Source organism: Arvicola amphibius, chromosome 1 (genome assembly GCF_903992535.2).
Source record: "Arvicola amphibius chromosome 1, mArvAmp1.2, whole genome shotgun sequence".
Classification (NCBI taxonomy): Eukaryota; Metazoa; Chordata; class Mammalia; order Rodentia; family Cricetidae; genus Arvicola; species Arvicola amphibius.
Genome location: NC_052047.1, coordinates 38,333,151 through 38,358,330, shown reverse-complemented (window position 1 = coordinate 38,358,330; position 25,180 = coordinate 38,333,151). Strand labels below are relative to the sequence as shown.

The 25,180-nt window shown below is 45.0% G+C and overlaps 1 protein-coding gene across 1 annotated transcript in view; it reads left to right on the top strand.

The window, feature by feature from the left end:
* Tbc1d1 (TBC1 domain family member 1) overlaps positions 1-25,180 on the top strand; it is a 192,832-nt gene that overhangs the window by 82,899 nt on the left and 84,753 nt on the right. Inside the window, 2 exon segments of the mRNA XM_038344424.2 lie at positions 20,348-20,788; positions 23,145-23,234. Of these exon segments, the coding sequence (XP_038200352.1) occupies positions 20,348-20,788; positions 23,145-23,234 (531 nt within the window).

Below are 25,180 nucleotides of genomic sequence, written 5' to 3'. Positions count from 1 at the left end.
GCATTGAAATACCATGGGGAAGAGATAATCACATTCTGAACATTTTGTGTGTGCCAGTCATTATGTTGGGAGTAGTCAAGTTCAATAGCTTTCCTAATTCTTGGAATAATTGTGATACTAGTATGATTATTGGCTCTTCCTATGGTTTTGTTAATGTTTGTGTGGGCAAGGGATATGAAGAAACCAAAGTTTAGAGAAGCTAGGTAACTTATCAGATCCATTTTAATATTTAAAAAATTTTATGTGAAGTGTTTTGCCTGTATTATGTCTGTGTGCCGTGTGTGTGCAATACCAGTGGGGGTCAGAAGAGGAAGTCTTATCCCCTGAAACTGGAGCTGAGAGCAGCCAGCCATATGGGTGTTGGGATTGAACCCAGGCTCTCTACAAGAGCAGCCAGTGCTCTTAAACGTTCTGAGCCAGTCCTCTGGCCCAATGATAGCTATTTTTATTTTATTTTATTTTATTTTATTTTATTTTATTTTGGGGTGGGGGTTGGCTTTGATACAGGGTTTCACTGTGTAGTCCTGGCTGTCCTGAAAGTCACTTTAGACAAGGCTGGCCTCTAACTCACAGAGACATAGCTATTTTTAAAAGTTATGTTGTTATAGACAGATGCAGTTGTGTTTACTGTACCTTCCATGATTTTATGAAGTATTATATCATGGAATGATTAAATCTAGGTGACTGGCACACACCCTATCTTAAATATTCACTGCTGCTATGAAGAGACACTTCATGTCATTCTCTCATCTCTTTCCCAAGAGTATTATGTATTATTGTCTGTGCCACTGTGTCGAACAGCACAAGTGGTAGCTACTAAAATTAAGGGCTGAGTTGTCTGGCTCTAAGTTTACCATGCTTCATCTACCATAACTGTGCTGTCCGGGTCCTGTTATGAAACAGGTTAGCAGAGCTTGGAAAAGGATCTTGTCCACTGAGAAACGGAAATTCTTTCCTTAAGAGAAAAGGCATAAATGATCAACTCTCCTGCTTTTGAAAGTAGCCATACAAAGGTGGAACCAATTGCCGGTAACAAATACTTTCCATAGCCCTATATTTCAGGAGTTCTTGGCCAGAGAGAGAAGAAAATAGGAAGGGGAAACCCTGGTAAAAAAAAAAAAAAATCAAAGATGGTCAGGACTGGAAGAATGTTAAGGCCAAGGGTAGTCCCAACAGGTCAATTTTGAGGTGATGGAGGCCGAGATTGCAATTTATTGGTGATGACTGGGTTTGTCTTCTCTTCCCTGCTCCCTTTTCTTCCTTTTTTCCTCCCTTTCCTCTTTCCTTTTCCCTTTTCCCCTTTCCTTCCTTGTCCCTTGTCTCCGTGCATCCCAGGCTGGCCTGGAGCTCATGGTCTCCTGCCTAGGACTTCAAGGGCTGGGATTGCAGGATTGCCCCACCACATGTGACTGCCAGGCTTGCTTTAGCTTGAATTTCTAGACTAACTGATGGCAGCTGCATCTTTTCAGTCTCTTCAGCTTGGGTGTGTTCGACTTCCCTAGGTCCCAGATTCTGATATGTGAGCATATGGTGTTGAATATCCACTTTAATCTTGTTCCATTTGGAATTGTTTTTGTGATTGCATCTTGGGCCAGAATCATAAATCTTCCACCCATGGGTCTCCAGTAAGAGGGAAAAGTCTTTGGAGTGGGCTCTGTCTCATTGTTTCTAAATGTCGGTGTGTCTGTCAGTAGAATGGGGATAAATAGCTTTCCTTCAGGCTACTTAGCTTTTAGCTACTCAGTATGAAGCAATTCCTGGACCAGATTAAGCACTTAAGCGTGATTCATCAACGCTGCCTCATTGCACTTGTGGGTAGAGATGACTCCGCGGTCGCCTAGCGCTGTTCCTTCTTTTTATTTATTATTATTGCCAGCACTATTCTCTTTTTGCTAGTGAGGATTGAGCTTAGGGCCTTGAGGATGCCAGGCAAGTACTCTACCACTGAGCTACCATCTCAGCTCTTCCTCCCCTCCATGGGTGAAGTGACTGCAGCTAGAATGTTCAGGGACTGGAGAGATGGCTCAGTGGGTAGTGCTGCTCTAGTGTGAAGACATGAATTTAAATCCCCAACACCCATGTAAAAATCTTGGCATACCATGTGCACCCCTGAACCCCAGCATGGTATGGGGTAGAAATAGAAGAATTCTTGGGGGTGTAGTTCTAGATCAGTGAGGGACCTCCTGTCAAAGCCTAAGATGGAGAATGAGGTGACAGAATGTGGCACCTGACATGTTCTACCACCCTCCTCTGACGTCTGTGTGTGTGCACGGGTGTGTGCTCCTACATGCACACTTGCACACACCCATTCACTCCCGCACACATACCAAGGAGGAATCCAGTGCTCTCTTTATATTTCACTCCTGCTGTCGTGCTTGGGTTCTGACTTGTTTAGTCACGTGGTGTGGCAGCTACACTCTTGCTCAGTAGGACAGAAAGAACCCGGTGCTTCCGTCGCACCAAGTCATTTAGATCAGATAAGAGGAAACCGGGGCAGAGAAATTGCACTGGTTTCTGCCGCCCACAGCCCGAATGTCTTTGCCCAAGGTCATAACTCCAGCCTTTTCCCCAAGTGGGACTGCTCTACTGTCCCTGGGCCTTTTCCTCCCTCAGGGTACTGTGAAGAATTTCTTATTGCCAAGATTTTAAACTAGGAAAAGCTGGCCAACCAAAAATGTTAGACACTCCACTTTTGGAAAACTTCAAAAATAGGAAGGAAGTTTATTTGTTCAGTGAAGTTTACAATTACAGGCCTGTTAAAGGCAGAAAATTAGCCAAGAATGGTATTCTGCGGAAGTTCTTTTTACTGGGCGGGCCCTAAGGAAATCAGTCATTAGGTGAAAATAGCCTAAGATTTTTTGAGACAATATTTGCTTATAGTCATTTGTGACTGTTTCTATTGTTCATTTTTAATACAATGTAAGATTCCAAATAAAAAGTACTAAAGCTTACAAAGTTTGATTTCAGAAACAAACCAAAACTCACTTATGAATAATAAGTTAGTGGCTCCTTGTATTTTGATTATTAGCAAATTATATGTTGAGCATGATATTAATATAGGTCCTGTGGTCAAACCCTTCTTAGTGTTCCAGAAATAGCCATGTTCCCAAGTTTCCAAGTGAGTGGAAAGATTTGTAAATATTTTCATTTCTCTACGTCCATGACTAATGCCTAAGAATTTGCGTCCCTCCAACCCTTCAGTCTGTTCCACTTGATTTTGGTGTACGTAAGAGACCATTACATTCAGGCAGTTCTCTAGTGTTAATTGGCTGAGGCTGTGCTGTGTGGATTGCTTTCCTCCCAGGAAAAGCTCCACATGCGAGACAGGAGAGGACAGAGCTCCACATGGACGGTCTGTGGTCACCTGCTGTTCAGTGGAGCAGTGTGCTCATTCTAGACCTTTGCTAAGAGTCCCGCCTGCTCCGAGTTCATTGTGCACTTGGATACATTGTTGGGCAAATCTGTGATGGTGCACAGTGAGACATGACTTCTTAGAGGGAAAGGTAGGTGTGTGCAAAGGAATCAGACTTGCTTGTCTTTTGAAATGTGGTTTCCGGAGGCCTGAGGGATGGTTTAGTCGGTAGAGGGCTCTCCGAGTTAAGTGTGAGGACCTGAGTTCCAATCCCCAGCCCCTATGTAGATAGAGTCTCATTGTGAGTGAATCAGAGACTGTGGTCCCAGCATTGGGGTGGGATGCAAGGGGTAAAGAAAAGAGAATTCTTAGGCTCACTGACTAGCCTGTCTAGTCAACCCAGGTTATTGAGCTCCAGGTCCACTTGGGCACCCTGTCTCAAAAGTTAAGCGGGAGAGCTGGAGTGGCGGCTCAGCAGTGAAGAGCACTCTCAACTCTTTCACGGGACGAGAGTTTCTTCCCAGCACCCATGTGGTGTCTAACAAATGTATGTAACTTCAATTCTAGTGGCTCTGAAATTGTCTCCTGACCTCTGAGGTCATTGCATACTTGAAGTGCACTGATGTACATATGGGCAACACACCCATCACATAAAACAAAAGTAATAAATCTTAAAAAAAATAGAGACCAATAGAGGAAAACACCTGACATTGACCTCTGCTTTCTACATGCCTGTATACGTGTGTGTATGCACACTTCTACATATACACGAATAAACAGACCCATGCAAAACACACACCACGGGTATACTTTGCATGAATTGAGAACAGCTGTGATGGCCTGGAGCACCTGTCTGCTGATGTGGGTGTGTGTTTTTAACTGCTCTAATGAGTGGATGTTTTATTTGGTTAATAGGCAGACAGCAGAGTGGAAGAAAGGGTGACTGCCCCAAGCCTTGGATGCAGATCCAGGGTGAGTGCCTGGCTTCACCATCATGGATCACTGCAGCTAAGCATGTAGTGGGAAACTGGTGAGGTGTGGGTCTCAGAGACGCCACAACGTGTTTCTAACCATATGGCCATATGTTGTTCTTCTAGATTATTGTTATTGTTATTATTAATTTAGAGGCTTAGAGGTTTTAGCCAAATAAGGAAATTTGACCCCAAAGATTACTTCAACTCAAAGCAAAAGCAGATCCCGTGATCTGGGAAAACAGTGTGTCTGGGAAGGTCCAGTTCCTTTCACCTGAGTTCTGTGATTTGATGCCAGTCGCTTTAGCCTCAGCTCTGAAATGAGCAGGTTGAATGAGTGATTTGGAGGGTCCCCTGCAGGAGTCAGGGCAGAATTTGCATTAGTGAAGCCGTGGAGGTAGAAATGCTATGGGGGAGGGAGACTCTGGATGCCTGTGGTTGATAAAAAGGCTGGTCTCAAGCTGAATGAGATAAGGAAGCCAGAGTTTCTTTCCACTCCAAGGAGGACCCTGGCGTATCTGGCTGCCATTGTTCGGATGGGGTTCCAGAGGAAGGTCTGTGAGCAGAAGCCCGACCTCCTGAGAAATGTGGTTCTGCATGATCTGTGGAGAGCAGAGCGAGTGGATTTGAGGATAGGCCGGAGGCAGGGCCCTGGGTGGAGTAAGAGCCTTGCTATGATCCTACTGGACTAAGTGCAGGCTTGACCAGCACTTGAGATTCGGGCTTAGGCTGAGGAATAAATTGTGCACTCTGACGGTGGAAAGCTGATGGAAGGAGAAATGAGTCGAAGCCTCTGGCCAAGTCCAAGCTTGGTCACCTGGAAAGCACTTGGGAACCAGGGAATAAGGAGGGAGACCCACTTCACGGTGATGAGAATACAGTTGATGGGAATATTGGAATGTCAAGATGCCTGAAAAACACCTTAAAGAGATGGCTGGGCATTTGGGTCAAGTTAGAAAACCATTCGAAGGTAGAGATGTAGATTAAACAGTCCTCTGTGGAGAGCTGGGAAATTGGGGAGAGCAGAGGAAGACACCCACTCTCCAAGTCCTCTGGCACGGCCGAAGGAGCTCAGAAATCCTCCGCTGGGTTAGAGCAGATGCTAAAGCAATAGTCAAGGAAGGCTGTACAGCTGTTACTAACCACATCCAAGGGCGGCACTTAAGTCCCATACTACGCATGCCCCTAACCCCCATAGGGCTTATTCTATTGTATTTCCCTCTTGTCCTAGTAAATCAAGACAGAATGTCACTTTTGAAAATGACTTTAGGATTTAGAGACTTTAATTCCCTCTTGGTAGATGGAATTTGATTGTGGTGGGTAGATCAGAGTTCAGCCTGAGCAAACCTTGAAGCTTCTGGCCACGCCGTATTGCTCTCTGGCATGGGCAAGCCAGTCAGCCAGCCAGCCAGCCGTGGACCGGTTCCCAGCAGCAGCTCTGGGCAGCTGCAGCCCTCTTATCTCGTCAGCCTGGTTTCTGAGTTGGTTCTCTGGGAATGCTCCTGATAGTGAATGTGGTCTCCTGTGGAGTGAAGGCAGCCTCCCCGCAGGGCTGGGGGGTGGACAGCTGGAGAGAACTGAGCCCCTTGTGTCCTGCGCTCAGCAGACCCTTGAAGGGAGACTGCAGCCAGGTTCTCAGTGTCTGCCACCCCCATCCCACTCCTTAAATTAAAAAAAAATTGACACACAGAAACTGCATGCACATATTTTTTGTATACTGTGTGAGTCAAATCACAAACCAGCGTGTAACTCACTCACCTTTGTTTCTCATTTGCTGGTGTGTAATGATAAAGCCTTTTCTGGGGGCAGATTTGCTCCCTGGGAGTCGGTGGCCTCTCTAGACTCAAGCCCTCTACCCCTTCCCCCATTCTCTGCTCAGGATTTTGCAGACACTACCTCTCCATCTTGTGGCTTTGGAAGTCTTATAAGATCAGAACCTATTTATGCAGTCTGATCAGCAAGAGTGTGGGGTCGTGACCTCTCCCTTGATGTGAGGTTGACCTTTCTCCTAATGCCCTAGGATTTTGTTCCCTCCATTCTTTGGATATCCAGGTCATTCTGTGGGCTTATCCTAGGCTTACAGCCAACTCAGGTCCTTAAATCTTGTTCACGTGAGCCTTGGGCGAGCTGGACTGCAGTGGACACTTACAGACTGAAAGGGGTTTTGTCTTCTGTTGTTTGTGTGTTTGCAGCTTATTTCTAATAATTTACACACATATCACTCTGCTCCTGATGCTGAAGGATTTTCTATTTGTTAGCTTATTTGCCTTACTCGACTATAGTAGAAAGAAACTTTGGAAGGACTGGTTTTAATTGAAGAGTATACTTTTTTGGTGACCATGCTCCAAATGGCCTTGTTTCAAACTCAGAGATCCACCTGTGTCGGGAGAGGCCATAGGCCTCCCAAGCACTGGAATTAAAGAAGGGTGCATTACCACACAGACCCCAAAGGTGGGCTTTAAATATTTTAAACCCAAGATCACAATACTAATGTGTATAAAGTACAAGGGGAAACACCATATGAGTGTGAAAATAACAAACTACTGTATTACTATTGCTGCTGCCCGGAGCCTGCACATGTGACCCCACTCAGGTCTGTTCTTTAGTACGCTCTGTTTAACTATATTTGGTTTTGGCTGGGATGGTGGTTCTGCAAGTAAAGGCTTGCTGTACAAGCCTGAAGAGAAATTTGATCCCTAGAGTCCACATAAAGGTGGAGGGAAGAGCGCTTTATGTAGAGCTGTCTGACCTGTACTTGTGCCCCATTGCATGTGGACACCCCATATACATCCCATATACACAGTAATAAAAGTAGTAGTTTTAAAGTGGCATCTCTATGAGTGAAAATATGTAGAAGAAATGACAGCCTTTCATACACAATTATATTGCAGTTCTTTTGAAGAATAAGTCAACACCCTGCCAGAGATTTGCCTTTTCTTTAAGAAGGTGTGCACAGGGCTGTATGAAGAATTGTTGGGCACACTTTCCCCAAAACTATAGGACAAGTTAGAAGTCGAAGCCTTCCTATTGTTTGTCTTCACTTTAACCTACACAGCTTCTCTGTGACACTCTGCAGTATTTTCAGGTAAACATGTGAACTGAAGTGAAGTAGTGTTATAGTTACCATTTTACACTGGGAGAAAAACTCAGGCTCCCTTCCGCCAGTATGTTAAAGTGCATCTGCCAGGTCAATGGAAATAAATCAAACCTGTTGTGATCTCCAGTACAGCTGACGGGGTGTGAGAGAGAGACATGCGATGTTAGGTGCCCTGAGAGCTGATGGAGAAGCATTCTAGAGCCTCCTGCCTTTCGTGATCGTCACATGTGAACCACACCCCAAAGAGCCGGCTCTTGAAGTTGCTGCGATTCCTGCTGCCAGGGATGACACGAAGTTGGCAGCTGAAAATACTCAGAATCCTGTCTGTTTCAGCATTGGACTAAGTTGTGTACAAAGACTAACTGAACAATAAATTGCATTAGACTTAAATTGTGTATCTGTAACTTTTAGAAGGAGCTGCAGTGTGTTTGCATTGATAAATTTCTATCATACAGAAGCCAGTTTTGTTACTCTTACTAATAAGAAACTTGAGTTTTTTTTCAGAATTTACTTTCTTCAGAAATTACATTTTGTTGTCTTAATGAGAGACTTTGGCTATAGCTTCCCATTTTTCAACTGGCTTTCAGACAGTAGGGATGTCTTTGAACACACATATGTATGCATGCACACACTCATGCAGATGCACGCTATGGTCCCAGAGGAGATGATGGGGAATTGTGGCAGTGGGAGGTGAAACCAACATTGTTGAACATACAACCTGAGTTTTCTTCTGCTGCACAGATGCAGAAAAGAATTTCAGGATGAATCATAACAAAGCAAAGCTGGGTTGATTAAGTAAATGGCTTTATTCAGTAAAGCAAGTGAGTTTATTAAGTAAAAAGAGGAGGCAGATCTCTCTGAGTTAGAGGCCAGCCTGGTCTACAAAGCAAATTTGTGGACAACCAGGGCTATTACACAGAGAAACCCTGTCTTAGCGGGGGAAAAAGACATGAAAAATCTATCAAGAGTCAGGTCTTTGGGATTTGGGGTAGTTCATTTTATGGGCAAACTTTAATGGAGTGGGGAATTATTCTTAAGAGTAGTTCCATTCCAGGAACGGAAGGCTCTTTTGTCTCTCAATACAATTGTCCCAGGTGTGTCAGATGCATGATGGGAGCAGGCAGATTTGTAAAGCTAAGGACATGGAGATGCCATTATAATGAAGCAAAGGACTTTAGTGATTTCAGTCAGCCATGCTGGTCCCAGCCATTTTTGAGTTATCTTGCTGAAGGTGAGTCTCTGGTTGCATTAGCTCTAGCCACCTTGCCCCTCCTCAGCCCTCATGCCTATCCAGCCTGCTCCAGTTCTCTTATCTGAATCCTGTTGGCGTTGTCCTTTCCTGGACAGAGACTTCAATCCAGTGGTCCTTAACCTGGGCTCAGGATAAGAAGAAGTTGGGTGCATGCACTTGGATGGGGTAAAACATCATATTATATCTCTATTTTCATCACCTTCCAACTAAAATCTAACTTAATCCTCTGACTGTTAATGAATTCAGCAAGACCAGTATCTTCAGTAGTTCCTGTAATCTTAATATCAATAAAATCACACTGTTGTCCTCTCAACATTGCCTGATGTGTGTATGTAGAGGTCCATGTCGGGTATCTTCTCTTTCTTTCCACTTTGTGTTTTTGAGACAGTCTCTGTCTGAGCCTGGAACTCATCATCAGTCGGCTAGACTAGCTTGCCAGGAAGTTTCAGGAATTACTCCTATCTACAGACATACTCCCCTGGCATGATCGGAGTTCACTGCCTTGTCCAGCTTTGTGAGGACACTGTGGATCCAAACTCAGTTCTCACACTTGTGTTGCAAGCAAGGCCTTACCACTGAGGTATCCTCCCCCCCCCCCCATTAATACCTCTGAAGTGAAGTGTTTGGGGACTTCCCCCACACCACTGTTCAGTTCTGCAACTTTCCAGGCACCAGCTGACTGAGCAGAGAGTCAGTTCTGACCCTAATCACTCCATAGTTAGAGCAGACCTCACAGGCAAGGGTTAATCCCACAGCGTCCTCTATAGGGCCACTTCCGAGCCCCAGGATTCCCTTCTAAACATTACAATCGGGTTCACACCACCCCATCTGTGCTCAGTGATTTGCTAGATGGCTCCCAAAGCTCAGAAGGTTGTTTTCTTATGTTTCCTGATTTATATTTTCTTTCTTTCTTTCTTTCTTTCTTTCTTTCTTTCTTTCTTTCTTTCTTTCTTTCTTTCTTTCTTTCTTCCTTCCTTCCTTTCTTTCTTTCTTTCTTTCTTTCTTTCTTTTTCTTTCTTTTTTTTTTTTTTTTGCGGGTGGGGGGCGTTTCGAGACAGGGTTCCTCTGTAGCTTGGGAGCCTGTACTGGAACTAGCTCTTGTAGACCAAGCTGGCCTTGAACTCACAGAGATCCACCTGCCTCGACCTCCCAATGCTGGAAATAAAGGTATGTGCTATCACCACCCCGGTTTATCAAAGATGCAACTGCAACTCAAGAGGGGCCAAGTGGAAGAAATGAATAGAGCAGAGTTGGGGTAGAGGCCATCCTGTCCCACCTGCCTGTGCTCCCGTGCCCTCTAGATATGCCATCTCCATGTGTTCATGTGGAGTCCTGGACCCATTGGTTGTTGTTGTTTTGTTTTTATGTAGATCCTATTAGGGAGCTCTGGACCTCATTGTTTGGGGGGATTTTTTAAATGCAGGTTATATTAATGAGGTGTTACTGGTTAATTAACTTGGTTACAACCTTTGCCCCTGTCAGGAGGTGGTGATGGAACCAAATTTCCAAACTTTACATCAATGATTGGCTCCTGAGCTCTGTGGAGACCTGCCCTGAGTCATTCATTAGCATAAGTTAGATGTGATGGAAAGTGTCATGGGTAACACAAGGCTCATCTCTGCCACTCAGCAAATTCCACAGATTCTATATTTTGAGATGTTTTTTTGCCTGGAGCCAAGACCATTCCTCTCTTTATTACCATTTTCACACTGTACTGCAGATTATATGTTCATCAAAATACTGAGCACATTATGATTTTGAGGGATAATAATTACAGCAGAATGTGATTCATCCCTGGATCTTGTTAAATATGGCAATAAGATGCATTATCAAAATTATTTGGATAATTTCTCTTCATTACAATCAAATTCTTTCCTATTCTCTAGTGTGCCATTTTATATGCTATAAACCTTAATTTTGAGAAGGTGTAGGTTTCTCCATGCTGTCAGAGAGTCTTTGAAAAAAATGAAACTTAAGACTCAGTCCCTGGGGTGCATTTGGGAGAGCACTAGCAAGGCACCATTGCTTAGGGAAGACTGGGCCCAGCAGTGCTGTTGGCCTGCCACTGCAGCTCACAGCCTCCTCCTGTGGTCATTGTAATGTATGCTCACCCCAAAACAGAGAGGGTTCAACTGTGCCTTTGCTAAAAAATACACTTAGGCATTTCCCACCCAAAAATGTTTAGCACGAAAATAGCTTTGGTGCTTACAGGGGCCAGTCTGTTGCAAACTCGGCTTGAGATTTATATGCACATTGTGCCTTCTGCACATGTCTATGGCGTGCCTTCTGTCCATGTCTGTGGCATGCCTTCTGCCCATGTCTGTGGCATGCCTTCTGCCCATGTCTATGGCATGCCTTCTGTCCATGTCTGTGGCATGCCTTCTGCCCATGTCTGTGGCATGCCTTCTGCCCATGTCTATCGCATGCCTTCTGCCCATGTCTATGGCGTACCTTCTGCTCATGTCTGTGGCGTGCCTTCTGCCCATGTCTGTGGCGTGCCTTCTGCCCATGTCTGTGGCATGCCTTCCGCACATGTCTGTGGCATGCCTCCTGCCTATGTCTGTGACGCCACTTCTACACATGTCTGTGGCGTGCCTTCTGCCCATGTTTGTGGCATGCCTTCTGCATACAGGCACTGTGATGGACATGTCCTCCCTTGCCTTATTCTGGTTTCCAGGGTCTGTTCAAGATACTTTTCTTTCCTTTTCTTTGCTGCTGCTGCTTTTGGGGGTGGGTTGGGTTGTACAGGGTTTCTTTGAGTAGCCTTAGCTATCCTGGAGCTCACTTTATACCAAACTGACTTCAAACTCAGAGATCTTACCTCTGCCTCTCCAGTACGGGGATTAAAGTTGTGCACCATCACTCCGGCTAAATTTATTTTAATCACTTAAATACTTTGAAGTTATTAGCATTGCAGTTTGCATTGCAGTAATCCATACAGCAACTACGCTCTTTCAGGTTTCTTGGCTTACCTGCGTCAGTGAGCAAGAGACAGAGATTGTGTTCTCTTGAAGCTGATACTTATTGCCTACGTGTTTTATTCTGGGAAGTCTGTAGAGCCTACCTAAGCATGTCACGGAGCTGCTTACCACTTCCAGGCCTGGTGTATTTCAGAAGTTCATGATTTCCATGATGCTCTTGTGGGGGTAGGATACTAGAGTGGGTGGAAGGAGAAGGCAGGGTGCTCCTGTTATCCTTGTGAGGTTGCTGGAAAGTTGCAGGTGGAGGAGAGTTTGGGTGGAAAGTGTAGTCTACTCTTTTGCATTTGGCTGGATTATGCTTGCTCGTTCATAGCCTAGAGTACATTTCTGTCATTGTCAGTCCCCGGTGATTGGAATAGTAGTCAGCTCCTTGCCTCTGGGAACTGCAGTGGAGTCAGTCTTTGTCTTGCACACATCAAGATGAACAACATTCATTGGCAGTCATTAAGTGTAGGTTCTCTCTGCTAAACTCTTCTACTCTTTGTAGTGGTCTGTCCTGTCCCTTTAAGAGACAAACCCCACCCACTTCCTCCCCCATCCACTGAGGCAAGAGGATCTTCCTTATGCTTCCAGCCTCCTTTCCATCGCTTTCCCTAAGAGGTAGCTTCTCTTCTCCTATCCTTTTTTCCCTCCTCTCTCTCTCTCTCTCTCTCTCTCTCTCTCTCTCTCTCCCTCCCTCCCTCCCCTCCATCTCTCTCTGCTCTTCCTCCTTCTCCCCTCTCCCCCTTTTGCCTTCATATAAACTATACCCAAACCCTCTCTCTGTGTGACGTTCCTATCCATCTCTGTCAGTGGCCTGCTACCACCCGCAGACTGCTGCCGCCCCTCAGGGAACTGTGCCATGGTGTTTTACCATTACATTGGTGCCTTGACGGGTGGGGAAGGGGCTGCCCAGCAAAAGGAGAAGCAGAGCCAGCGGGACACTGGCAGAGCATTCACAGGCGGGTGGCTAATAGTTTGAGGGTTTATTTTCCATAGCTGAGAATGTGAAAACAGCAAATGAACACTGCAAAGTCTTCTCTGAATGTCTTCTCTCTACAGGTGAGGTGTTAATGAAGCCAACTGGCTCCAGTCTGGATGACTGGGAAGCCAGAGGCTAGAGGCTGTCCTGAACAGGTCTCTCACAGCAGGGACCACTTATGAGCATTCCAAAAGAAAAGAAAAATCCGAGGGACCCCGGGCACCAAAGCCAATGCACTGCTCAGTGTGTGCAGTGCTAGTGTGGGAGGACCACCCTGGGTAGTCTGATCACGTTTATAGCTACAGGAAACAACCAGAGATGAATGTCAGTGAAGGGCTCAACCTTAGCCGTGAAGAATGTGCTTGGGGGCAATTCCCCCATTTCTAGGAAAAACAGTCAATTCCTCAGGTTTAGTTAGAGAAGTGGTTAAGCTGACTGGAAGGGGAAAACTCAACCACCAAAGCTGCTGATCTGCGTAGAGGTCAGCACTCAGGCAAATACCCGGTTCTGAGCCCAGGGTTCCACGTATCCTCAGCCAGCCCACCCTTAGGAGGGAAGGGACATGGAGAGAGCCTGGCCAAGTCATGAGCACCAATGTAATGGTAAAACAGCGTAGTTCCCTGAGGAGCGGCCGCCAGTTGCTGCGGGTTATTTAGAGCAGTGGCGAGTGGGAGACCACTGCAGGCCATGAGGGGCAGCCGGTCCCATCACCCAAGGCCTCTGTGGGTCCCATGCAGGTGAGAGGCAGCGGGTGAGAGACTTTGGTGGGTCATTGGTGGGACAGCTGGTCCCACGAGGAGCTGTAGCAGGTGAGAGACAGAGATGGATAGGCATGCCATGAGGAGAAAGTGGGTATTTATTTAGTGGGTTATGGGGGGGAAGGGAAAGGGAGCAGGGGAGGGAGTAGGTGGGGCTTGTCTTTTAAAGGGACAGGACAGACTAGTACACACCTTATTTAATTTTTGGCTGCAAAATGACCCTACATTTTAGGGTTCTGTTGATAGCAGCAGTTGAGATCCTGGGGCTTGGGTGACTTGCCTGGATTGTGCTGGAATCAGCAAATGTCGCAGTTTTCTCTTGCATATGTCTCTCTGTGGGATCTGTCCATACAGGAGACTGGAGTGTCAGCTGCTTTAGGATGTAGGCCTCACTCTGGACCAGTTTCTACCAACAGCCAGAGTCCATCTCTGTTTATTTAGGGGCAATTCTGTGCCACCTTCTGCTCCCAGGCTGTACTCGTGGTGTAGTGCTCAACAGTGGCAGCTGGTTTATTCCTATAAACCCCACCCCAACTCCCCAAGCTCACACGTGCACGCGCACCTTATATGACCGAGGTAGATCTGAATAGTCTTAGACAGCAAGGCCTGGTCTTCACCTCGGGTGCTGGTTAGCTCGCTGTGATAGAACACCCAAGACAAACAGCTTGAGACAGGGAGAGCGTTCTTTGAGCTCAAGGTTTCAGGTGTGCCCCATGAGGGGTACTTATCCCTGCTGCTGCTTACCTGAGGCTGAAGGATGTGGCAAAGGAAAGCTGCTCCCCTCCTGATGGGGAAAGTAAAGACAGAGATTAGAGATTCATGCATTCCCTTCAAGGCCACACCCTGTCAAATGGCTTGCTTCTTAGCTCTCAGGCCCTACCTCCTAAGATTTCTACCATACTCCAATGATGCTGCCTGTTGGGGACCAAGCTTTTCATAATATATGAGTGTTGGGGGGGTTATGATCCAAACCATATCTCACAGTAAGATTAATGCCATAGTTTCTAAAAGGAATGAGATAGTTCTATATGGGTTGATATGTCAATAATATAGGGTCCCAGTGATAATAATAGTTGCAGAACATTGTGCGTGTGCGTGCGTGTGTGTGTGTGTGTGTGTGTGTGTGTATAAGAGAGAAAGAGAAGGAAATGAGATAACACACAATGAACAACAGGAGAAAAAAATACTCTGTAGCTATAGATGTTTCTGGGCTTTTCTTATATGAATATGTATTAAATATGTATGTAATATATATCTATGTGAATATGTATTAAATATGGATGTGACTGTGTTAAATATGTATGTGAATATGTATTAAATATGTATCAAAGTGACTGAAGAATACATTCTGCTCCTGTGTTTAAAAAGGAGGATGGATGGCTGGGCGGTATGGCACATGCCTTTAATCCCAGGACTCAGGAGGCGGAGGCAGGCGGATCTCTGTGAGTGCAATGCCAGCCTGGTCTATAGAGCGAGTTATAGGACAGCTAAGGATACACAAGCTTTGACTTGTGGGAAAAAATAAAATCCTGCCTCAAAAAACCTTACTTAAAAGAAAAAGAGGATGGATTATTGAAAAATGACAATACTTATGTTTGTTTCTTCCTTGGGTCTTAAGCTTGACCCTTTTAGGCCAAGCAGTCCAGGCCTGAGCCTTAATCTTGGCCTCTTTGAGGCGAGGGGGAGGAGCAGGGCAAAGGCAGGCCTGTACCTTTCCTCCGTTCGTTCTGTTCAGTAGACCAGGCTGGCATCTTACTGGCCCAAAATTATGGACCTTTCAGGGTCACAGTGCAGTACCTCTGTGGGTACGGATTTGGATCTGAGGCCTCAGGGACTGCTGAGGGAGAAGGGTGTGCAAGGGGGACGAGTTCTACTGGCGCAAACACGCTTTTGGAATTTTACTCTGTAAATGAGATAGCGAAGGAAGAATGTAAGATGAAAGTGTCCATTGCTAGTGGATGCCTTGGTTCTGATGAGCTCGTTGCTTCTGTTATGGTGGGTATGTAGATGAGGTCAGAGGTGCTGGCTCCAGCTAGCTGTGTGTGACTTGGTTTCCAGCTGGGGTTTGAGGGAAGTGCAGCCTCCTTGGGGACACCTTGTCTCGTTGCCTGTCACCTGGGGTCTGTGCCTGCCGGCAGAGCTCTCCGCTTTTCTTCAGGTCCCCTAAGGAAGGAAGGCCTTGCCTTTTATATAAGAAATGAAGTCTTGCCTTTGGAGATTTGGCCAAAAAACCAGAAAATCCCCCTGCCGTGTTTTCAGCCAGGTGGGCTTCTGCTTCTAGGTAAGCAAAGGATGCATGTGACGTCCCAGAATGAGAGTTCACGAGGCCTCATGATGCCAGCCTCTGCCCTGCCCATCATCAGGACAGATACCTCTGAACTCAGACGTGAATCCCATTCGAGGAGAGGAAGCAGACATTTCCGAGTGGCATTCTGAACCAGATGTGAGGCAGCGTTGGACACTTTGCACGGGACTCGTGTCTCCTGCCCAGTTTTGTCTGCTGGTACTCTGAGTGGCTATTCCCCCCCTCCCCCCCCCGTTTTATTTACATGACAGCCAGCAGGCAGGGTGTGGAGAGAACGGGAAAACAGTTCAAACAGGAATTCTCTTGGGCTCTGTTTCTGAATATTGTCTTTTAAATGGGGCCTGAAATTTTATTAAATCCTTTCTTGCACAGGAATAAAAATGGAGTTGAACTGGACTCTGTGGGCACTTTAGTGCCTGGTTTTATTTTAGGAAGGGCCAAGTGTGGGAAACCCCAAAGTTAGTCCAATCTGTATTTCAGTCTGGCCTGGGCTCCTTTCTCTCTCCTCCATATGTGCTTAGCGCTCCTCCTGTGGCTGGCCAGTGGTGCCCACCTCGCTCAGTCACTGTCCTGTGCTCATTCTGTCTGTGTATCCTTCAACAGTGTGCTCGTCTTTGTGGAGTGGTTGGAATCCACCACACAGTGTGGCTGCTTTTGTCCCATTCATCCTTTGCTGAAGTCTCATTTTTATCCTATGAGGCCAACCTAGTGCACAGCATGAATGGCCTTGTTTTTTTTCTCTCTAAATGATGTATTAAAACCAATAAGGTACTGATAAGAGTTTTGTGTGAAATTAGAGGCAGATAAGGTGTGGGGAAGAGGAACTTGATTTAAAGTAGTTTCTCCCTCATGATCAACAAACAAGCACTAATTCTCATTATCAGCACAGACACATCTGTTCCTTCGGGGAAAATAATTAATATGAAATGAGCTGTTTCTCTATTACTATTTTTACTATCATTACTGTTACTGTTGCTTTTATTTAACTCCTTACCATACAAAACGTTTCCTCTGAGGAAGGAAGCAGTGAGTATTCCTGCTATCTTTTTGTAGCTCCAGATGGTTTCTCTGTTATATGATATGAATGTTGTTATAGTTTTAAATGAGATGCTAGATTTTAAAGAACATTTATCATCATTCTTTTTATGCTGAATTTATTCCCATGCCAGAAATTTTTGTTTCTTCAGGGATGGCTTTTCTTTTTTTCTGTGCACCATCTTCCTCTTCTGACTTTGGAACAATCTGTTCCTTTTCAGTGGGGATCATCTCGATGTGGCAGGGGGAGCTCACATGTGGGTTAATTTGGCCATGAGCTCTGTAAGTTTGCCAGCCATCTTAGGTGCTGTGTGACTGGAGGACCTGCGTCTGAGCCCTTCAGTTAGCACTGCTCTGCGTCTTTAGTTATGTGCAGCCAAACAATTCTTGGCTCCCCAACCCCATGTCCAACCCTACTGTTTAGCCTGGGTGCACTGAGCAACTCCACCACTCCCACCACCACAACAGCACACATGGCTTCTTTAAAGCAACATGCTTAAGGTAACTTGTGGTGTTTCAGATCTGCATGTCCTTGATGGCCTGGGCAGTGTCACGGGTGTCTTTAAAGTGCACAGAAAGAGTTGAGCCTCTTGATTAGTGTGACTTTGTGGGGTTTGGGGTCAAGAGAGTAGGGAATCATCTTCACAGGCTTACAGGAAGAGGAGGCCAAGACATGGAAAAGAATAATTTAATATTTATATGTTAATAGTTGGTAGACAAACCAGTAAGTGCAAAATGAAAGGGACATTTTTTTATTCTAAAGGTTATTTCAGAAATGCCCTCCTAAATCCTTGTGAATAAAATTACAGTTGCAGTGTGTTTATAATCCCTTAAAATCCCTAAATCCTTATAAAGCTGACCCGTGTGCTTGAATAAGGACTTGACTTACAGAAATATCTCTGCTTCTTAGAATTCTATACACCTGAACAGACCTGCTTCATTAATTTTGGGTAATAGATCTTAATTATCTAACTTTTTTTGTTATGGTTCCCATGGTATCAGATGCTCTGATCAAACCCTAGCCCTTGGTAAATTTATTCCAGGAAAACCGTTTTCAGGCTCTCTGCCCTGCTCTGGTGAGTTTGGATTTGCTTTATCGGCTTATCTGCAAACAGGAATGACGTAGTTCTTAGTGCTCTGACTGAAGCAGGCAAGATTCTCAGTAAAAGGCCCAGATCTTATCAGAGGGAGTAAGTTTCTAGTGACCCCAGTGTGTTTGCCCCAAGAAGGTCTTGGGTTCTTTGTTTTGTTTTGTTTGGGGGCAGCAATCATTGCAACCTGATGTATATATTCCTGATGTATATATTCCTATAGACCATACAGGCTGTTTTTCATTTGTGTTTATTTTGGGGGTCAATGCTGACATCTTTCTTTATGTATCCATGAGCTTCAAGCTCCTGCCCACCTACTTTCATGTGACATCTTTGCGTCATCCTTGCTTGGCCTCTGATCTGCCTCACCGTGGTCTACCCTTCTCTCTAGTCTCTTCAGTCCTGAATTAATGCCAGGTCTTCCAGGAACCCTTTGTTCCCTCCCACTATATCCTCTCCATCCCCCCCCTCCCCCCGCGCTTCACCTCACCCCTTGTCCTGCATGAGCTGGTGCCCATCTCCCGCCATCTACTGTACATCGCTTTGCATGTGCCTTCTTGGTGCTGGATGGTAGGAGGCTTGAGTAAAATTTATGTCTAAATTATGAGGCCCACCAGCAAAGAGAGATAGATAGGACTTGGTCTTTGAATGAAGTGTGTCCGGTTTAGATTCTAATTAAAGAACTGAAGAAATCCATAGTTAGAAAACCCACGCAGCCTAAACTCTGCCAGTTGTAACAGCTGAGAGAGCTAATGGCTTGAGTTCTGTCTCAGGGCCATGCGGAGAGAAAGAACCAAGTCAACAGGTTGTCTTCTGACCTCAACGCACACACACTAAACAGTGTGTACAGCCCCTCACCTCCCACCACCACATTAAAAAAAACAAACTTTTTATTTGTTTTGGGGTCTTTCTGTGTAGCCCTAGCTGTTCTGGGACTCCCTATGTAGACAAAGCTGGACTAAAACTCACAGAAATCCACCTGCCTCAACTTCTCCCATGCTGGGATTAAAAGCCTGGGCCACCACTGACCAGCTTACAATTCAGCTTTTAAATGTTATTTAAATCTTGTGCTTTACAAATAATTTTTTAAAGATTTATTTATTATGTATACAACATTTTGCCTCCATGTATGCCCCCACACCAGAGGAGGGCGCCAGATCTCATTACAGATGGTTGTGAGCCATCAGGTGGTTGCTGAGACTTGAACTCAGGACCTCTGGAAGAGCAGCCAATGCTCTTAACCACTGAGCCATCTCTCCAGCCCCACAAATAATTTTTTAAAAGATGTGTGTGTGTGTGTGTGTGTGTGTGGTGTGTGCGTGTGTTGCTTACCTGTTTGTATGCCATGTTCATGCAGTATCCCACGAGGCCAGAAGAGGGCATTGGATCCACTGGGCCTGGAGTTAGAGATGCCACCATGTCGGTACTGGAAACTGAGTCCCAGTTTTCTGAAAGAGCAGTAAGTGCTCTAACTGCTGACACAACTCCAGCCTAGGAGTCCTCTATTAAAAACACATCTGTCTCTAAAGACATCCTTGACTCTTATGCTAAAACAGCTTGACAGGAGATACCCTAATCTTTCTGGCAGAAAGGCTATATTTAGTGTGTTCAATATTTCATGACAGAGAGTCAATGGGTCTTTGAGAATTATGTCACAGACATAAAATACAAACTGAAACAATCTCCCTTTTTGTACACACTGGTTAATCTGTTTAATCTGTTTAATTGGAAAGGGAATTGGATTTTTCTGGTTATGATATTAAATAAACAGGGTCCTGTAGGTGTTTGGCCTTCAACCCAAAGTTTTATACACAGAAATATGTGTCCTGTCAAAGCAAAAACTGGCCCCTTCAACTGGAAGATTAGGTCCATGTTTGCCACATTTTCACAGACCGTGAATGTCAGAGTGAGTGTTGTGGCCGGCGGTCACCTTCGCTGACAGTAGTATGGATTCCATATTATTTCTGAAGCTGCTGTGGAGAGCCTACTCATAAGCAGACAGGATGGGGAGGGAGGGACGCCATAGCCCTGGAGACCATTTGCTTCAAGACTTTTACATTGGGAAAAAACCTCTTTTGTGAGAAGCCCCACTGTGTCCTGTGCCAGTAGGCCTGGGTTCTCTGCTCTCCTTGGTTCAAACTGTCTAGCTCTGTTTTATAATCAGCGTTAGGAGATGCAGCATCGAATCATAACTTGTTAGTTGCTGTTGAAAAAAACAATGGTGCTATAGTTTCAGTACATGCCAGATGAATTTAGAGCTCTTTGTCCCACCGTATACTGAGGAAGGCTTCTCAGGACACTGACTGGAACTCTTCTGAATGAGTTGGTACATTTAGGTGAATCACATTTTAGACAAAACTCAGTGGGGATGACCTGAGGACCTTAGGCAGTAGAGCCCAGAGCCTGCCTGGGACTGGCCACTTAACGCTGGAGGGCGCTGTAGTCTGAGCCACATACAGCAGGAGTGATATTGGTGTTGATCCTGTGGGCCCTCTACTACACCCCAGTGCCCCAGATGTCGCTAACCCTGTCCCATCCTCGCAGGTGCCTGAGATCATCAGTTCCATCCGGCAGGCGGGGAAGATCGCCCGCCAGGAGGAGCTGCGCTGCCCCTCGGAATTCGATGACACATTCGCCAAAAAGTTCGAGGTGCTCTTCTGCGGCAGGGTCACTGTGGCCGACAAGAAGGCGCCGCCTGCGCTGATCGACGAGTGCATCGAGAAGTTCAACCACGTGAGCTGTGGCCGCAAAGCCGACCGGGACTCGCCCACAGGGCAGCCATCAGCGCCAGGACCCCGGCCAATGCGCAAGTCCTTCTCGCAGCCCGGACTGCGCTCACTGGCCTTCAGGAAAGAGTTCCAGGACGCCAGCCTCCGCAGCAGCACCTTTAGCTCCTTCGACGACGGTATCGAAAACCACCTCATCGGAGGACACAATGTGGTTCAGCCCACAGACATGGAGGAGAACCGAACTATGCTATTCACGGTAAAGTCTTGGGCAGTTTTCTGCACACTGGAGGTCTGAAAAAAATCAGCTAATGCGTCAGTGGTTGTCCACACCCTTTCACTGAAGAAAGAATAGTTATGTAAACGAGGTTCAAAACTATGTAAGTTTCAACACAGTTGTAAGCAGAAAGTACTCTTACTAATGTATAAATACCCATTGTTTATCAGGGTAATATGATTTTTAAATAACCTTATATTTAAAACTTACACCCCAACTAAAATACTAGTTTAGTTGCTTGTTTTTATTTTTTTTATTTTTTTTTTTTTGATTTTTCGAGACAGGGTTTCTCTTTTTTTAAACAGAAAATTGTTAAACTGTTAGCCATATGGAAGAAAAGGAATAGATAAGGGAGCCAGCTATTGGAGTTTCATGGAGTTAGTTGCTGTTGAAAAAAACAATGGTGCTATAGTTTCAGTACATGCCAGATGAATTTAGAGCTCTTTGTCCCACCGTATACTGAGACTTGGATTTTTCTGGATTTCCCTGGGTATGAATGGACAGGACTCTGCCCTCTTCATGAAGTGAGCTGGTCTGTGGCTTTTTCCTTGGCGAGCTTCTGCCTCTGCATCTTTGCTTTATTCATGGTAATGAGCCCAACTGGCTTAGACACAGTGTAGCCTTTCTGTGCTTCACCCAAAGCACTGAAAAGGCCAAGCAGTAAGGGAACTGACCACATAGGTTAGTGTAGTGTGGCTATAGCTGGCTTTAAAGATCCAGAAATGGATCTGGAGGGATGGCTCTTCCTCTGAGCACATACCGCTCTTGCAGAGGAACTGAGTTAGGTTCCTAGCACCCACATCAAGTGGCTTGCACCCTTATAATGCCGGTTTCAGAGATCCTCTTCTGGACTCTATGAACACCTTCACTTCCATGTGTGCGTGCACACAGACACACACATATACACACAAAGCATAATGTATCCTTAAAATATCCAGATGGTATATCGGGGTGTCAGGGTAATAGGACTGACCTCTCTCTTCGTAATTGACGTAGTACATGGACGAGTGCTGGGCTGGCAGTAAGTCTTGTACTTTAGTCTGTGGTCTGTATGCTTTTTCCCAAACACTGCAGTTACTGAGAAAGGCTGCTCTGTGCGTTTGTTTGTAAGTGGTTACAATATCCTAGAAATAGAGCAGTGAACAGTCTCTGCCCACGCGGAATTTAGATTCCAGCAATGCGGATGGAACGGGCAACTGACACACCAGTAATTATGCGATTACGATTGCAGCGCACACTGTGGAGAAGTAGCGGATGCTGTGGGAACGCTCGGAATCGGGAGAGGCATCTGTGATGCGATTCTCACCCAGCAGAGGTTTCCACGAGGCCAACAGGCAGGGTTTCCTCCTGGGTTCAGAGAGCATCAGGGGAGGTGTGAGAGGTAGGAAGGAGCTCTACCTCAGAGACCTGAAGACATGGCTCCACTGCTTCGCCTGGCAGGCCCCTTAGTTGTCCGGCCTTTATTCCTCACGTCAGGTCTGATGGGAAAGCAGTCATGACAGAGAGACCAGAAGCAACCTCACATTCCTGGATCTCACTTAATGACATCTAAATAAATAAAGACCTCAGTGCCCCTCGTGACCCGGCATTTCAGCCTTCATCTTGTCCTCCAAAGGGTAAAGGGCTTGGAAGTGAAGCTGGTCAGATAGAGTGGTCTGAGGCTGTGCCCGCTAACTCGGTGATTCTGAGGAGGGGTTAAATCTGTAGAAACCAGCACATACAGGAACCGAGAAACTTGAGCGTTTGGAGGTGATGGTCAGGGAGGTAAATTTCTGTAGTGATGTTTTGTTTGTAATCTGACAAACAAAGCTTGCCTGAAGATCAGCATGCAGAGCTAAGCCCCTGGAGGCCAGCCAGTAGTGGCATACACCTTTAATCCCAGGCAGAGGGATCTCTTGTTAGTTCAAGGCCACCCTGGGCTACTCAACATTGAGTCTGTCTAAAAGAGAAACAGAGTTCACACAAAGGTGATCCCAGCACTTGGGATCCCATTCCTTTACTCCCAGCCTAGGGAGGTGGAGACAGGAGGGATATGACTGGCGGAGAGAGGAATAGAAGGCGGGAAAACTAATTTCCCTTTGAAGAGGGTGTGGACTTGGAGGATCATTATTATTATTGCCATTACTATCACTGTCATCAGATTACTGCTGTGTCACATAGGTGTTTGTCTCTTGACACTTGACATCCATGGCATAAGCTATAACCTTTGAAACTCTTTACAGATACAGAGTTTTATGAGAGCTTGCCTTTGTCCTTACCTCATAGGCCATGACGTGTATAATGAATCAGTTTTCAGGAGAAACACATTTCTTTCTTTTTGTTTGTTTGTTTTTTTAAGATTGGCCAGTCTGAAGTTTACCTCATCAGCCCTGACACCAAAAAGATTGCACTGGAGAAAAATTTTAAGGAGATATCCTTTTGCTCTCAGGTAAATGCAGACAAATTATTAATTAAATTTTAGTTCTTCTAATGCACACAGGAGAAGCAATGTTGTATAAAACAGCAGGTTTTTAATCTTGATTCTGTGTCTCTTTATCTCATCATTTACTGAGGCAAATTATAATCCTGAAATTAACAATTTTGCTTTTTAGAACAGTGTGCTAGAGAAAATTATCTACCTTCCTTTTTTCCCTGTTATAGTGGTATTGTTGTCTTCTTGCTTTTTCCAAGGGCTTTTATGTATGTGCATGTTTTATATATAATTGGTATGTATATGTGTGTGCACATATGTATAATTGATATATGTATATGCTTGATATATAAGCACATGGTATATGTAATTAATATCTGTTTTTATATATAATCATATATGTTATATAGAATTATATGTTTTATATATATAATTCATAGTCTTGAAATTTTTAATCTTTTGTATTTTCATTATTACTTCTCCTATAACTATGATGGATTGTACTTACCTTTGAGGGGGTTTTACCCAGAATGCAGTGTCTACGTGAAACTTTCTGTGTTTGTTAGTCTTCCAGCTGTGTTTCATAGAGAGATTTGGGAGGAATCTGTCAACTGTGATGAGCCAGTTTTCTCTGGATTGTCCTGGCAAATAAGAGATCGTTTATGTTACTGTTTGGTGATTTTTTCTTATATTCTAACTTTTCATTTCTGTAATAAGATGTAAAAATCTTAGTTGTTTGTTAATCTAATATGTAAACTAATTAAGTGGTCATAAACATACTGTTTTCGATTTTGATAATAAGTAATGTTTTTAACAAGTTGAATAGAGAAGCCTTTTCAAAGAAACTTTGATAAATGGCATCCCCTACATAGCAGCCTCTGTTAGATTCTTAGCTTGCTGATGGAGGACATTGATTGAGATCAGGATATGTCAGCAGTTGTGGGCTGGAAAATACTTGCCTGAAAGTGACATTAGTGTCAGAATCTTGATTGATCCTAATTATGTTGATATGTTAAAATGTTACTGTTAGCTATTTAAGGTCTCTCTGTGCAGCCCATGCCATCCTGGAACTTTGTAGACTGGCCTGGTCTTTGAGCTCACAGAGATTCGCACCTGCCTCTGCTTCCCGAGTGCTGGAATCAGAGACATGCACCATGCTGGGAGACCTTTACTGTTTTAGAGTAGTGTGATAGTTTATTCTTTCCTAAAGAACCCTAAGTATTTCCGCATGGCGATGCTTTCAGAGGCCTTGAGAATTAATAGTCACAGAAGATATTTCATTTGGACTTAGCTTGCTGTTTTAGTTTCCTGTCCTGTTGCTATGGTAAAATACCCTGATAAAAGCAGCTCAGGGAGAAAGGTTTTAATTCCGGTCCCAGTTCTGAGGTCTAGTCCGTTATGGTGCTCAGCTTGCATTCTCCTTCTCGTTCAGTCCAGGGTGTGGCCTGTGTGCCATCCGTATTCAGTGTGGATCTACTTAGGTAATTAATGTCGTCAAAACAATCCCCACTGACATTCCCAGAGGCCCTTCTCCCAGGTGATTCTAGGTCGTGTCAGGGTGACAGTGGAAACTAACCGTGGATGCTGGAGCCATGGCTCGCTGTTTAAGAGCACTTGTTCTTGCTGAGGACCTATAGCCATTCCTAACTCCAGTTCTGGGGAATGGATCATCCATTTCTGACCTCCACTGACATGAGGCATGTACACAGTACACATACATACGTCAGGGTAAAACACTCATACACATTAAATCTAAAAATTAGAGCTGCCACAATTGCTTCTGGTAGACTTGGGAGACAGCGAGCAACAAGACCCTCTGTCAGCTCTGTCCCTGTGGCTTTCAGACCAAGCTTATGCAGTAAGGCTTGTTTATGAGAAAGAGCTTGTGGGACACCGGCAGAGCCCTGGTGTTAGCCTCAGAGACTTCACAGCTGCTCGTCTTGGCATATAAGTAATGTTTTGCT